Below are 14,810 nucleotides of genomic sequence, written 5' to 3'. Positions count from 1 at the left end.
AGTAAAACGGTCGAAAGGAAAACATTGAACAACAAATGTAAAAAAAAAGAAGAAGAAAAAAAAGACAGTAATACACAGTCACCTACCAATAGAAAAGGTCCTGTTAAATGAAGTGACCGAGGCTGAGGGATGGCATGAAATGGCCCGGAAATATTGGCAGCTTGACTACCTTCGAAAACTAAATAAATAAGACAAGCCTAATGTAATTGTTGGTTTTAACGGGAGAAAAATTGTTACGAAAATCAAATAAGATAAAAGAATTAGTGAAATCCGGTTTGTTCTACAAAAATAAAAACAAAGGTGTAATTAAATTACACCGGGTTAGCCTCTAATACTCTGTTGTTCAGGTTGGAAAACGTCTCCAGTGTTTTTAAAATAACGTATTACCTCCGTATTCTGAAACAAAAAAGTAAAACGGTATGAAAATGTACACTTTTCTGAAAACAGAAATGGAAAAGGGGCGTGCTGCCCCCTTCCAGAAGGGTTAAAAAGACAGATTAGTGATGCGCTCTGGGTGGGAGGGGACTGGCCTTTCCACTGCCCACTACAGAGGGACGGGACATTGTCATGCAAAGAGACCACCGCCTCGCATTGTCTCTCCCCTGCCTCTCATGTATATTTGAAGCCTCTCATTCAAGCCGGGAGGCGCATTCGCAGCCAGAGGGGTTCAGGCAGTAAGAGAGAGAGAGAGCGTGGACAGGGAGGGTTACTGCACTGCGCGAGAGCACCACGCACGCGGAGACTCCTGGAAACACTACACGTAGAGAAACTCCAGCACGACATCCCAAACCCGAGGGGTTGTTCGGAGACAGAAGACCCTTGCCACCTAGGAGAGGATAAAAAGACGGACTTTCCGACAGAAGGAAAAAGATACAACCACCGCGCTGGAGGATGCAAACTGGAAGTCAAGTCCAACTCCCGTAGTCCTCGAGGACAAGAAGATTGAGAGCGCTGTACAGCGAGAGCAAGAGGTTTCGTTTTACGGTTGAGGAGAAAAATAAAAACAAGCACACCACTGCCTAGCACACCACTGCCTTTCTCCAAGGCGAAGCAGAAATGCCTCGGAGAAACGCAGTGGCGTTTTCGGATTCGGGGGCGTGTTTCTTTTTCTCTCCTCTTGCCATTGGCTGGAGGAGAGAAAAACACGCCTAAAAAGGGCGTGGCTAAAAAGTGGAAAGAACAGCACGGGACACGCCCCCGAATCTGAAAAAGACGGAGCCTATTTGGAGGGACGGCTCTCTCCTCCAATGGCTGGCCTCCGTTTATGAAGCCAGCCAATGGAGGAGAGGCAAAAAGAGAGGCGGGCTAAATAGCCACTCTAAAAAACATAAGATCTCCGGACTTCCGGTTCTGCCTTCGGCAGACCGGACGGTCCCTCGACCTAAAAACTATCCACACAGCGCCTACTTCCGCCTCATTGCCACTTGCAGCGCTGTCAATGACTGGTGCAATCATTACCAGACAGTGTTCCAAGAGAAAAATGAATGTATCAATGTTTTCCCACAGTAAAAACAGTGCCAAAACTAGGACTGTGAAACATCTATATCCCTGCCTACTGAAGTACCCGACCATTACTACCCCTACTCTGCGTCTTTCAATTACCTAAACAGTATTTACGCATGCAGTGTACACCAAGAGTGCACTCACGTACTTGAACCTATGCCGGTCATACATGTACCATATAATGTCTGACACCTCCAGCGGTCATAACTTTTTATCCAACAGACTCTAATGGTGTCTTCAGAGAGCCCTGGAATCTCAGCACAGGCCCAGATTATAACGAAATGGCAGCAGGCAGGCTGATATTGAATATCTGGATGACTTGATGTTCCACCTAGGTTGTCGCCAAAATCAATTCTGAACACCAACTAGACAACTCGACCAATCCGTGTTCAGGGATGACCGGCTTCGACTGCGGATGCAGTCAGTGGGACTAATCCTGCCAAATGGGGTTCACGTGGTTTCACGCGTTAATTCAAAGGCTCTGGGTCTTGCAGTCCAATCCCTTTTGCTGCATGAACTCACGAGCACCCCGCCTCCGAGCCGTGAAGGGTTCCTGTAAGGCGCTCTGACGATGCAGCCCTAAATGAAGAACGAAGGCGGGATCCCCCTCCGGCTGACCCATGGGGCAATCTCTCAAGTTGTGCAACAGACTCAACTTTTACTTTCCCAGAACATCCACCTCAAGTCAGTTTCACAACCCCACGCGGGAATGTGTTGCGGCTCCCTGCAGTGTGCTCAGTGACACCATCGAGTGGGGGGGGGGGGGGGGTGAACACAGCAGCGAATCAGGGTGAAGAGCAAAACCTAAAAGAATTAGACTTCTGAACAGTGTTAAAATTCATGAATATTTTTCAGTTGACTCATTCATTCTGTGACGCGCAGTAATATATTTTGACACCTCTTTCCAAGCAGTGACTCGGTGTGGCATTCCTTGATGTTATCAGCCAGGCAGTAGGAATGTACTGCGATTGAAAAGTAGGCCTAGTTTGAATACTTCAAATTTGAGTCAAACTATCATCCACAGAGGCCCAGTCCGCTCTCTAAGGCTGCCGGAGGGTAGGCGGAGGCTGTGCAGGCCACATTACAATGGTCGTAGTCGCTCTAGAAAAGGGTCACAAGTACAAGGCTGGTTGAGGTCTCTACGGCCAGTTGTTCGCAGAGGTGCAGCCCAGGAGCACACAGGTACCATGACCATGACCATGGCCAGTCAACCAGCAATACACACTCCAAGAGCGCACAGGCCGATGAACTCGCAATAGCTGGTCAACCCCCCCCATAAATGTTCGCCTGTACCCCAGGCAGGGGATACTAACGCAACCAGTTGACCACACATAGTGAGGCAGGCATCTTGGAAGATCATGTCCAGAGGAGTACACTGGCATGTGGTATTACTCGGTGACCTGCAATGCACCACTCACAGGTGACATCCCCATGGCCAGCTGACCCTCAAGGAATGCGTCTTACAGGCACATGACATGGCCAGGACCAGATAAACTAAGACAAGAGATAGGTACACACTAGGAGTTTTTAAAATTATTTTAAAAAGCTCACAAGCGCATGGCGCTTCCCCTCTAGCAGAGAAGTATCTCTAGTTTTAAAAGAGGTTCACAAGCCAGCCAGTCAAAATATATGCATCCAGCTTCAAAAATCACCATAAAAGCACGGAACACACGAGTCAAAAATGAAACTGCTGTTAACCGAAACACTTGGGGATTCACAACAAGTCAAAGTAACACAAGAAGGGAGTGAAGAGGTAATGCTCAAAAGAGCATAAGAGGTTCCAAGGAGACGCGGCGAGGCAGTGTCCTGGTGAGGAGGTATCCTTTATATTTGTGTGACTATAGGTACCCCTTCCCACCGTTTTGAAGGCTCATGGGGTATTATCTGGGCAATATAAGAAACCCATTCAGCAACATACCTACTGGGGTATAGTATACTGTGCATGTAGAATTTATGTGCACAACTTAGTTAGGATTATATGTAAATACACAGTTGTTTTGATTTGAGTGTAGAAGGGATCTCTTCTAGGTCCTGATGAGAGGCCAGAGGAGGGCTTCGAAACATGTCGACACAGGAGACAGTGCTCATTAAAGCATACTATCTCCATCTCATTCCCCACTTTTAACGATACCAGCTCAAAGGAACATTAACATTTATTTTTTCCACTGAGCCAGGTATTTTTTATTTTTTCACCATTCACTATTCACTCACTTCTGACCCTTCCACTCACACTCCTACACCATACATAGTATTGTTTTTCATAATCAGTGCTCCCACGCAGTCGTAGGTCGCAGCACGCCCCGTCCTGCAGCTGGACGGGAAGACCCCGATGATGAAGCATGCCACCAAGGGTCCTTTTGGTGGGTGAGGGGTATTTAAACAAAGCTGTGTGTTTTCCACCATTGTAGGAGACACACGTAGTCTGGAGGAACACTTCTATACCTTGCCATAAGGGTGGATCCCTTTGTTTTTTGACGATTCACAACAAGTGCCATGTACTTGTCCCAGATAACTCCGCTCCCCAGAATTAGTGATATCGTGGTACCCGGTAACTCCAGGTTTACGGAGGTAAGGAGAATTACACCAGGAGCGCAGAGGTTCCACTGACAAATAAGGAATTACTGGAAGAATCGCGAATAGTGCATCTCCCTATGCTGTTAATGAACAGTGTAACCTCCTATAACTGTCCATGGGAACTAGTGTCCCACGTTTCCTGTTCAATAGTCTCCTTCCTAACAACTTTTCTAAGGTATTTTGTAATATTATGTAATAGTCTGCACAGCCATGGGTAGGAGCTTCTGACCTTGTCAAAAAGGAGCGCTAGCGCTTCTGGTCACTTCCTGGACACAGCCAAGTTTGGGAGATGGGACTTCATGTGATGGTGAAGCAGCCTGTATAGTCATGTGGGTGGGTGGGGGTGATACTCAGCGATCCGGATATTCTTTATCATCACAGGAAATCCTACATCAGGCAGCAAGATGGAATTTATATAAATAAGAGCACTGGAGCCCGGGCTGGAGTGTAAAATAGAAAATAATAGAGCATAAAGGAAATTTCGGCAAATGAAGGGATTAACAAGTGCAAGGTAGTCACAAAAGGACCTTACTCGTAAATCCATATACTCCTGTAAACACCATGGGCTTCTCCGGGTACATGTGCTTCCTTGTCCCTCTGCCCACGAGGAACACAAAAATGAACTCCTTTGCAGCGAACTGCCTTTGGTGCAGTCCACTCTGTGGGCCCGGGCATGCACCTCTAGTCCCCTGATTGTATCTGTTATCCCTAACAGTACCTGGATTTTGCAATTGTAGGTTTTAGCATCTCACCCTTGAATCCCCAGCCAGACCAATTCTCTGATGTGGCCCGCTGTCCGCGGGATATGTGAGCTAAGGCCTGGCTTGACACAGATTTAAAAAATCCTGACCGAAACAAGCCCATGTTTTAGATGTCAAAAGACTAATTTGATCCGGATAATATTTTGGATCCTGTACCCCTCTAATAACCATGAAGAAGGGGTCCTGCTGATTGGCTGTGGCTGGTGATAGGAGTGCACAAACATCACACTGCTTTACTGATGCCACCTCCTGAGCTATCCAGCTAAGATGTAACTGGAGGGTAGCTGCTCATATTGTAGTATTCTGTGGCACTTGTGCTTTGAAACAAATAACAAGACATAATTATTGTCCATACTCGAGACACAGAGAGTCGGACACCGCTTCTGTAAATCCGAGCCCATCCCTGTACTCAACGGCAGCGCTTCATAAACGACTGGGCACTGGTGCTCATTTTTGGGAACTGGGACTTATTTTTCATTATCAGAATTTGACCAGAAGCAAGAAAGAGAAAGGCAGAAAAGAAAGGTAGAAGGAGCTAGAGGCAGATAGGAAAAAGGTGACTAAGGAAGGTAGAGTTCAAGAAGAACCTACAAGTGTGAGTTAAACAGGAAGTGCAGAGTGGTGGAAGAAAGAGGCATGAAGTGGCATAAAGACTAGACAGCCTTGGTATTCAGCAACTCCACCATGTGGCAGAGATGGAGGCGGGCTCTTTAGAAAACCATTTGGCCGTACACTTAGGATTTTTACCCGGGTTAGAGAGGTCCAGACCATAGACCCCGGCATCAAAATTAAAATGCCCCCATTAGTGAATCAGATAGCTAAACAGAAGGCTCACATTTGCAAATCAGGCGACCGCGTACATTGGTGCCCTTGTAGGCAATGTTTGAGGTACTACCAGAGAAAAACCGACTCACCAGACCATAAACCAGGCCCGCAATCAGCCAAAAAAACGCCCCCACACGGACCTCCCAGACCAGCCCATTGAGCACTGCCTGATGGCCCTATAGGCTCGGCCGACCCTGGTTTTTACAAATTAAACACTGCCCACAGGGTGCTGTGACAAGAAGCCACTGGTGGTCACTATTTTCCTATCGCCAACATTGGCCTTAGGGCTTACTTTTTTCAAATCTGTATTGCCAAGACGCACAGGCACCACAGTAACATTTAGGGCTGTATGGCGGTGCTAGAAGGTGCTCGGTCTGAGGGGTTTCTTTCACGATTCTCATTTTTACTGTTGTCTCATCTGTTGTGTCAATGAAGTCTTGGCTGAATATTGGCCCAACTATATCCTACCCGATAAGCACCTCCTAGTAAGTCTCAACTGCTCGGCATCGCTACCCCAAGAGAGTCAAGGGTAGATCCATACAAGCCATGGCACTTTTGAGCAGCACCCTAGTTTCCAGGAATAGGGGGCACCAGTGGTAACTGACACTTAGTCCCAAAAGAAATGCCCAGAGGGTGATCTAAGAATTCTCATTCTTAATGCCGTTTCAAAATTTAACATGAAAGGTTGGTAAATCGAGTTCGAAAACAAATTCATGAAAAGAAAAGAGAATGGGACAAAAAAGAAGAGAAAATAAAATAAAAGGAACCAATAAACTATAGGGCTCGGCCTCGGAACTGTTGGAAGAGGAAACATCCACAAATATCTGAGGAAATTCCTAAACTAAATTCATCAAGGTTTGGTGCACGTGGAACTGTGTTTTTTGTTTCTATTCATTTTATACCTTTCCATTTGATATTGTCCCATTCAAACCTCTCAGTTGGAACGGTTGTCCGTGTGTCACCCGTTTCGCATCATTTCATTTGTTTCGGTGCCGTTTGTTAATCGATTTGATTCAAAAACAAGTTCAATCCGGGAATCATGTTTCCTTTCGGGTCTGGACACATTTTTTCTGATTATGTATTTTATCGATCGCTGTTCTCTTTTAGCTTCTATGCCTTTTAATGTAGTTTCATTCGTTTTGAGCAGAAAGACGATCTTTATGTAGACGTAGCTCACTGATATCTGAAAAAATGTATAGAAAAGCCAGAACTAAAATACGAAAATCAGCGAAGGTGAAACGGATGCACGGGACGATGGCATCCTAAGGGCACCAATGCCAGAGCGTGGGGGGTCACCCTGCAGGGCCAGAGGGCTGGTCCTCACAGGACTGCACAAGCCCTCAGTGGGGGTCCCTGTGAACTGCACAGGGCTGAGACAGGCCACGTCAAGGAGATGTGGACCCCGCAGATTTTGCTGGGAAAACATAAAAGTCGACAACATTATCATTTACAACTTTATGTAAATGATAATGGACCTAGAAGAGAGTGACGCGACGACTCCAAATAGCGAATTCTTTTATGCTTTCCTCTTCTATAGGATGTTTACATTGTCATGGCCTTCGCCACTGTCGGCAGGCACGCCTGGCATTTCTCAAGGCTGCCACTGTCCTTTGTACTGGCAAGAATTTGGAACCCACCGGTGGAGTCAAATACAGTCTGCAGAATCCCCCTGCTACAAGACGCCTACACGCCACGAGGCCGGCACGAGGACTGGTATACAGTACCGGAAATGGGCAGATATGATTAATGTAGGCATGGAAAGATTGTACAAAAGAAGTGAGCAACAACGTTTAGCATATCGGAAATGCGTGACTTTTCCGAAACCCGCGAGCACGTGATGCCGTTTTACATTTGGAAAACGAGCACAATTTTGCAGAGTTGGCGAGGTTCAGAAAATTCAGATTTTATGGGGTCAGAGCAAAAAAATGAACACACATACATGCAACTACTGTAAGTTTAAAAGACGCGAAGAGTGAGGGTGCAGGAAGGACAGCACAGAAGGAACTGAGGGGAGAGTTATGGTTTTCATGGTGGCGGCGTTAGTTATGGTTGTGGATTGAACCATAACCAGTACATTTCAAGTTTCTTTTGTGAAAAAAGATATACATTTTTATATACACGTGTGTATAATATATATATATATATATATATATACACACACACAAATATATATACACATGTATATATAAACACACACATATACACACACATATATATATTCACTCATTTATAGAAAAAAACAAAAGGTTAATGTAATGTAATGTTACAGTTGATTGTTGAAATGAGTAAAATGAATGCTTAAAAAACAAAAAACACTGAAATTCACTAGTTATAGTTCATAGTTCACTGAATTAACTATAACTTGCTCCCTCGGCCATGCACTGCTTATGACCTCACATATTACATCACTCATGACACGTTAAATGAAACTTGTGTGACCAGCAAGCACTCCCCAGTCCAATCAGGCGTTGTCTATTTCTGATAGCACCACCCTGGCTTTGTCCCGTTGGTGTATATGTATGTGTATATATATATATATATTCATATATATTCACCTAAAAAACCATAGGTTTCACACATGTTATAGTTAGGTGGACATTTCACTCGTAAAAAACCAATGAAATTCCCCCGTTATAGTTAGTTCAGATAACTATAACTCGCGAGCCCGCAATCCACTGCTGATGACTTCACATATTACATCACTCATAACATGGTCAGTGGCATCACTCATGACATCACTGATGACATCATCCTTGTGATAGAGTGGCGGTCGCGCGCGTTATAGTTATCTGAACTAACTATAACAGGGGAATTTCATTGGTTTTTTACGAGTGAAATGTCCACCTAACTAGAACATGTGTGTTTGAAACCTATGGTTTTTTAAGTGAATTTGCAAGGTTTTTTAAATGCTAATTCCTAACTATAACGTGTGTGAAACCTATGGTTTTTTCAGTGAATTTGTACGTTTTTTAAAATGCTAAGTTATGTATGTATTTTTATATTATTTTTTTTAAGGTTTTGCACCGTGCGCGCACCCCGCGATTTTTAAAAAAAAAAGTTAAAATGTTTTTTTTACCCTTCGGGGTCCTTCAGGGACCCCCTGACAAAGGCTAGGGGGTCAGGAACTCTCTACCCTGCCCCCTTTTCACGTTCGCCACCTCTCCTTTTCAGTGTCGCACCCAAAACAAACAAAATGGCGGCCGACACTTCCTGATTTCGACCGATTCGAACGTTGACTGACATGTAACCACCAATCAGAAACGGTGCGCGCTTATAGATATGTATGTACTTTTAACTGCAATTTTCTCAGGAACTACTGAACAGATTGACTCCATATATGCAAAAGGCACATTCCTGACCTGAGGACTACCTCTCTGCCAAATTTCAAGTAATTCTGTTCAGCCGTTCGGGCTGTACCTTCGACTAAAGGTCCTATGGGAAAATGCATGGAGAAAACGCGTTTTGGGACCCCCCTTTTTTCTCGGCCCCCGCTTGACGAATCACCCCGAGACTTTCAGGGTAGGAGCTGAGCGGAGCGCCCCATTAGTTTTGAAAATTTCGCGAGGATTCATCAACCGGCGCCAAAGTTATTCAAAATAGAATTTTGAGATTTCCTATGGAAACTCGGTCCTAACTATAACTATCTACTGGCGACCGCCAGTAGATAATATATATATTACACATATACATATATGTATAATATACACACACACACATTCACACAAAGATAGATAGATATATAGATAGACAGATAGCTTGATTGATTTTTTGGGTTTACATGAGGCTGGTAGGACAGTTAAGTATGGCTCCTGGCCGACCCTAAGAACAGAGATGCCACATTTAGCATGGTATAATGTCTCAATTACAGGAGTAACAGTACAGCACAAAACACTACATTCCATAACATGAAGTAACTCCATGACAGTAGAAAACAATACCTCATGACAATTGTAAACAGTGCGACAATAAATGAACCACATTGGTAAATAACTGGATACCAGGTCCTGCACCCACCAACACCTGCCATGTATATGCCCTGTGTCAAAGTATCTGACTCGCACAAAACGCCACCACTTGGCAGGCACCACAGACTACTGGGCGCAAAAACTCCTAAGTCTGAGACATCCAAACACTGTAATATGTATGAAAAGTGATGCATATACATATCCATTGCGTAGATGAAGATTACTCTTATGTGTATACTTTGCACACCTAGTAATTAGAACCAGCTGAAAGGTGCTAGACACACACCAGGGCTTACGTTACCATGCCATGGGAATATTTGTGCACTGATATTTTATCTCAAGGCATGGATTTAACCTCAGGGTTTGCTATCTAGGGTCCATCCACTAGCAGGTTGTATAGTACCAAGATGCAGTGATGTTTTCTTAACACAATATTGCATAGAAAATTAGGGCTACTAATGACTTGCACAAAAAAGCGTGTTCAGAGTATGGTCAACGTGTCTCTCCCTTATGACAAAAACGCGAGATCTAGATCGATAGTGCCTGGTGAACCCCTCTTCGTAGATGCTCAACATGGCGTCAGTTTACGGTTCGAGGTCATCAACTGGTCTGTCACCTTAGGATTCAGATCGATGGGGAAATTGTTGAAGGGTCATCGTGCCACACTCGCTCAGAATCTTGCCAACTATGCAAGTGTACAACTGTCTGCACTGCAGGGCACAATCACAATCCTTTATAGAGTACAGGGATAGGTAAATAAGGCCCACTTCGACCGCGCCCTCCTTCTACTCTGGCCCTAGGTTTCAACTGGACCAAACTAAACAATTCCCAAAGGAGCAACATTAAAGATGACCGCACAATGTATTTGCCAAAGTATGAGTTTAACATTCTCTAAACACTCACATGATGCCGTGTTGTATTACATGCCACTTATTAAATATGGCGTCTTCCACTAACGGGCCCTCTTGCAGGGTCGAACTGGGACCGAAAATAGGCACAGGCAGGGGGCGGCTCCTCCTCAAGAGCGGAGAAGAGTCGCCCCCCTGCTGTGAGTGCAGCAGGGACACACAAGTAAGTAAAATGGAACATCAATGCCATTTTACTTATAAGCGCAGTGTGAGTGCAGGGGACGGGGCTGAATCCTGCTATTGCAGGATTTACAGCTGCTCCTGCAGTGCGCATGTCGGGATGGCCGACTGGTTGTCTACGGCCAGCCCGACCTGTGCAGTGAAGCATGTGCTGTGAAACAGACGGAGGATTGCTGGCAAGGGCCCCCAGCCTCAAACGAGCGCTGGGGCTAGCCCACTCCCACTAATCCTGGAGCTTCTCTCATGCTGACAGCAGCTCCAGGATTGGTTGTTGGCGTTCCACTGAGCAGAAAGGAAATCCTTTCCTTTCCTGCTCGAGGACACGCTCCACCATGTTTTTTTTAGTTGGGCCCAGGCACTAAAATAAAACTGTCCCCGTCAGTTAATTAGATAGCTAATAAAATGCCTCGTGTTGGGGCAGTTTTTAAACTTATAAAGATGGGCTATACAAGTGTTTTGCAAGGCATGGAAGGCTGTATGTATTTGAGCTTGCTGCAGGCAATGTTTGTTTTAACATCAGGCAAATCAACATCAAAAACCCGCCCAGCAAACCATAAACCAGACCCACAGTCAAAAAAACAGCCGACACACTGGCCAGCCAAACCAGCCCTTCAGACGCTGCCCGATTGCCCTACAAGCCATTCTGAAACTGGCCTCCATGTACTGGCAGCTTCCAGAGTTAGAAGAAGGTCATCTTCTAGGGGAGTGGAGGATGGTGGCTGTCAATGTCAGAGACTCCTATCCAAGTACTACTGTCTCCGGCTCTCTGTCTGTTTGTGCCTGTTCTAGTGAATGTTTTGCCTGTCTCTATGTTTCTATCTCCTTGCCACAGTGTTACTGTCTCCTGGTTCCAGCTGTGCTGTCCCCTGGTCCCTGCATGTACATTAGTGACTAAGGCCAGTGTAAATAAATAGTTTGCAAGCTCTTTTCTGTATAAAATGGTTTCATTAGATATAAATACAATTTACAAACTCAGGGCTCAATTCAAAAAGGTAAACTGAGACGAAAGTCTAACTTTACGACTTTCAGTGTTCACAAAGGGCCTTTACGAGTCGTAAAGTTAGACTTTTGTCTCAGTTAAACTCAAGTTTTGGTTTTAAGTTTAACTGAGATCAAAAGCCCTCGTCTCAGTTAAACTTGAGACCAAAACTTAAGTTTAACTGAGACAAAAGTCTAACTTTGCGACTCGTGAATGCCCTTTGTGAATATGAAAGTCATAAAGTTAGACTTTCGTCTCAGTTCACCATTGTGAATTGGGCCCTCGCTTCCCATTGCTACACACACCTTGCAAAAACTGTCCACAATCCACATCAGTGATATTTGGCCACTGTCTGCACAACTTAAGCCAGGATAATGTGGATGCACGTATGGTGCTCAGGTCAGCTGCAGACATTTGTGACAATTAATAAAATGACAACTTTGTGGGTGTTTGTCAAATGTGCACTGCTGTTCTTAGCAACTTCATTTGCACAACGGTGGGCAGGCCTGCTTTTGCACACCCATCCCATGCCAAGTGCAAACTTCAGAAGTAAGTCACACCTAAGTCGGGAGCCAGACATAACTACTCACAGCTTTATCAAGCTTTACGACTCTGTCCCTTGTAAGTTTGAGAGGTACAGCTGCCTTGTATACACGTAGAACATCCCCAAGTATTTTTTCATTTTTTATTTATTTAATGCATTTTTATATAGCCGGACTTTACCCAAAGGTGTCAGAGCGTTTCACAGTAGAACCAAGTACGTTACATGAGGAGAATATTACAAATGTACACCTTGCAGAAACAAACGAGAAACAGGTAAAATAAAATAATAGATGGCAGTCACTCAAAAACACAATAGGATGACACTGTCATCCAAGTCTTTACAGATATGTACGTTTGCAACAATCCAGACGTGAGTGATTATAGCCATGACATATTAACTAATTCTCTCCTAGACGCACGATGGGTAAACCCTTTGGTAGGTAAATCCCCATTTCCTTTGTAGAATGCGTGCAAACCTGCCCCTTTCAGGGCTCTGGCTCACATCTAGTTGATAAATACACGAGTCCGCCTCTGGTAACCGCTGGGCGAGGCCCCAGCAGGGGAAGACTCCAGCCTGGAATGCCAACTATCTCGTTTGACCCGTGAAAACCCAAACAAGTTTTACCTGCAGTGTCATACAAGTGCAGAATCACTTCCTTGTTTCCGACCGCGATGCTGGTGGTGTACTTCTCAAAGACGGAGGGGGCGTATTGCTGTCAGAAGAAAAGAAAACACAAATTAGCAGCCGGAAAAGAAAATGGCGTCTCTCCAATGCAATCAGCTTCAGGTGTTCGCATCGAACGCTCGTCTTTTTGACCCGTTACTTGTTATTGTTAAATACAATCCACTTCCCCGCATGTACTTTAAAATAGATAATATTCCACCCTAAACACCACGCATCTTTCACTAAAGAGCTTCATCACCTCCTCAGGGGGTAAAATGTGCCACATAAAGGCCAACACAGTAACGCTTTTACAGAGGTAAACATGACAACAAATCCCGGCATTTATAGAAAACAAGCACTGGCATTGCCAACAGGTCTGGCTTACAAATGAAGCGTCTCTCCAGTCATCGATGGGTTTAGACACTCAATAAGTCATCATCCATACACTGTCACTCACCCCTGCATTCGAACATCCGTTCATTCTATTGGGTTATTCTTGCATTCAGCCACTTACACAACCACAATGAAACACACACAAATTCAACAATATATACAGGATGGGCATGTGACTGTAACAACAAATAAAATTAGCGGGTAATCGCTTTGCAAATAGTATTATTACGCTTAGTGTCATCGTTTCAGCATGGCCGCCAAGTACAAAACCAAAACATTGGCCATCTTGGAATGGTAAAACAAGGGTACGCGAAGGGCAATACGGTTCTATGACGGTCGCCTGGTTTAGAAGCAGCTGGAAGGAGGAATGAGCCGCACTACAGATGGAATGGATGGCAAGCAAGCAGCCCATTTACAATGCGGAGCTGCCAAAATATGAAAATAAAAAGAGCTGAGGGAAAGAAATATAAGGGGATCTATAAAGGGAGAAAATGGAAAATTAAAGGACTGGTCCCCCACAGAGGCACTGAGGCGCACTTGTTTTCAGGTGAATGCGGATATGTGATCCGACCATTTGTGACAGAAAAGTAATTTCCAAATTATATTAGCACAAAAGTTATCTAAGTCTCTAACCAATCGTTTGCCCCTTTTCCGGACTGCTTTAGGTTGTGATCAAACCCTACATTAGAGAGGTAAATACTAGAGCACTACAGGCTTAAAAGGGAGCTAAAGTGTGGTAATACATTTCTTTCATTTACCCAGGCATTGAACTCAAAGGAGGAGCTACATACATTGATTACTGTGTACCACACGTTGGTGCCTAAGATGACCTTTTCTGCTCACAATCCAGTTATTCTCACCTATGGGTATTTCACCTGTTGTTTGGCCACTAATAGTAATGTCACATTTCTTATTTGTTTAGTAATCTCCAATTGACCCTTTACAACAGTAGCCTGCCTACTGAACGAGTATGAACAACTGTTTAACAAGCATTTACTAATAAGAGGCACACTATCGTGTGTTATTATCAGCGTATTAAACGTGCGGATTGCTTGTATACGCTAATGTACAGTCCGTTGTAATGTGCATAGCCTTTAATGTTTATGGTATTGACTAAAACGCAGTAGGATTACACACCATTTTTGTATGTAATCTATAGAACTCGTAATCCATTGCACAAGAGGGGGATGTTAAACTACGCTTCATAGTGGTGCTTGCCGCTCGCGTCTTGACTTGTCATGTCATCCCGCTCACTGAGTTAACTGTGTAACCCTGCTGAAAGTTTTTTACACCCGAGTCTTTTGCGGAGTGGAAACATCACACAACTGTGCACATATACACTGTCTTTGTGATTTGACTCATGAATCTGACTACTGCTAACTACACCACTTGTGTATTCTAGAACCATGTAAGGGTCCACTGTGTTGAGCTACATACTGTCTGGACTCCAGGACAACCTCCTACTATCATGAACCCACAAATGTCTTCTTTCGCTCCTCTATAATTTGTTCTTGA

General features: G+C 44.4%; 1 protein-coding gene across 1 annotated transcript in view; it reads right to left on the bottom strand.

The window, feature by feature from the left end:
• RHOF (ras homolog family member F, filopodia associated) overlaps positions 1-14,810 on the bottom strand; it is a 196,006-nt gene that overhangs the window by 105,236 nt on the left and 75,960 nt on the right. The window contains exon 2 of the mRNA XM_085633396.1: positions 12,864-12,951. Coding sequence (XP_085489522.1) covers positions 12,864-12,951 — 88 coding nt within the window. The remainder of the gene's footprint in view (positions 1-12,863; positions 12,952-14,810) is intronic.

This window comes from Triturus cristatus, chromosome 11 (assembly GCF_964204655.1).
Source record: "Triturus cristatus chromosome 11, aTriCri1.1, whole genome shotgun sequence".
Classification (NCBI taxonomy): domain Eukaryota; kingdom Metazoa; phylum Chordata; class Amphibia; order Caudata; family Salamandridae; genus Triturus; species Triturus cristatus.
This window is presented reverse-complemented; position numbering and strand designations above follow the sequence as displayed.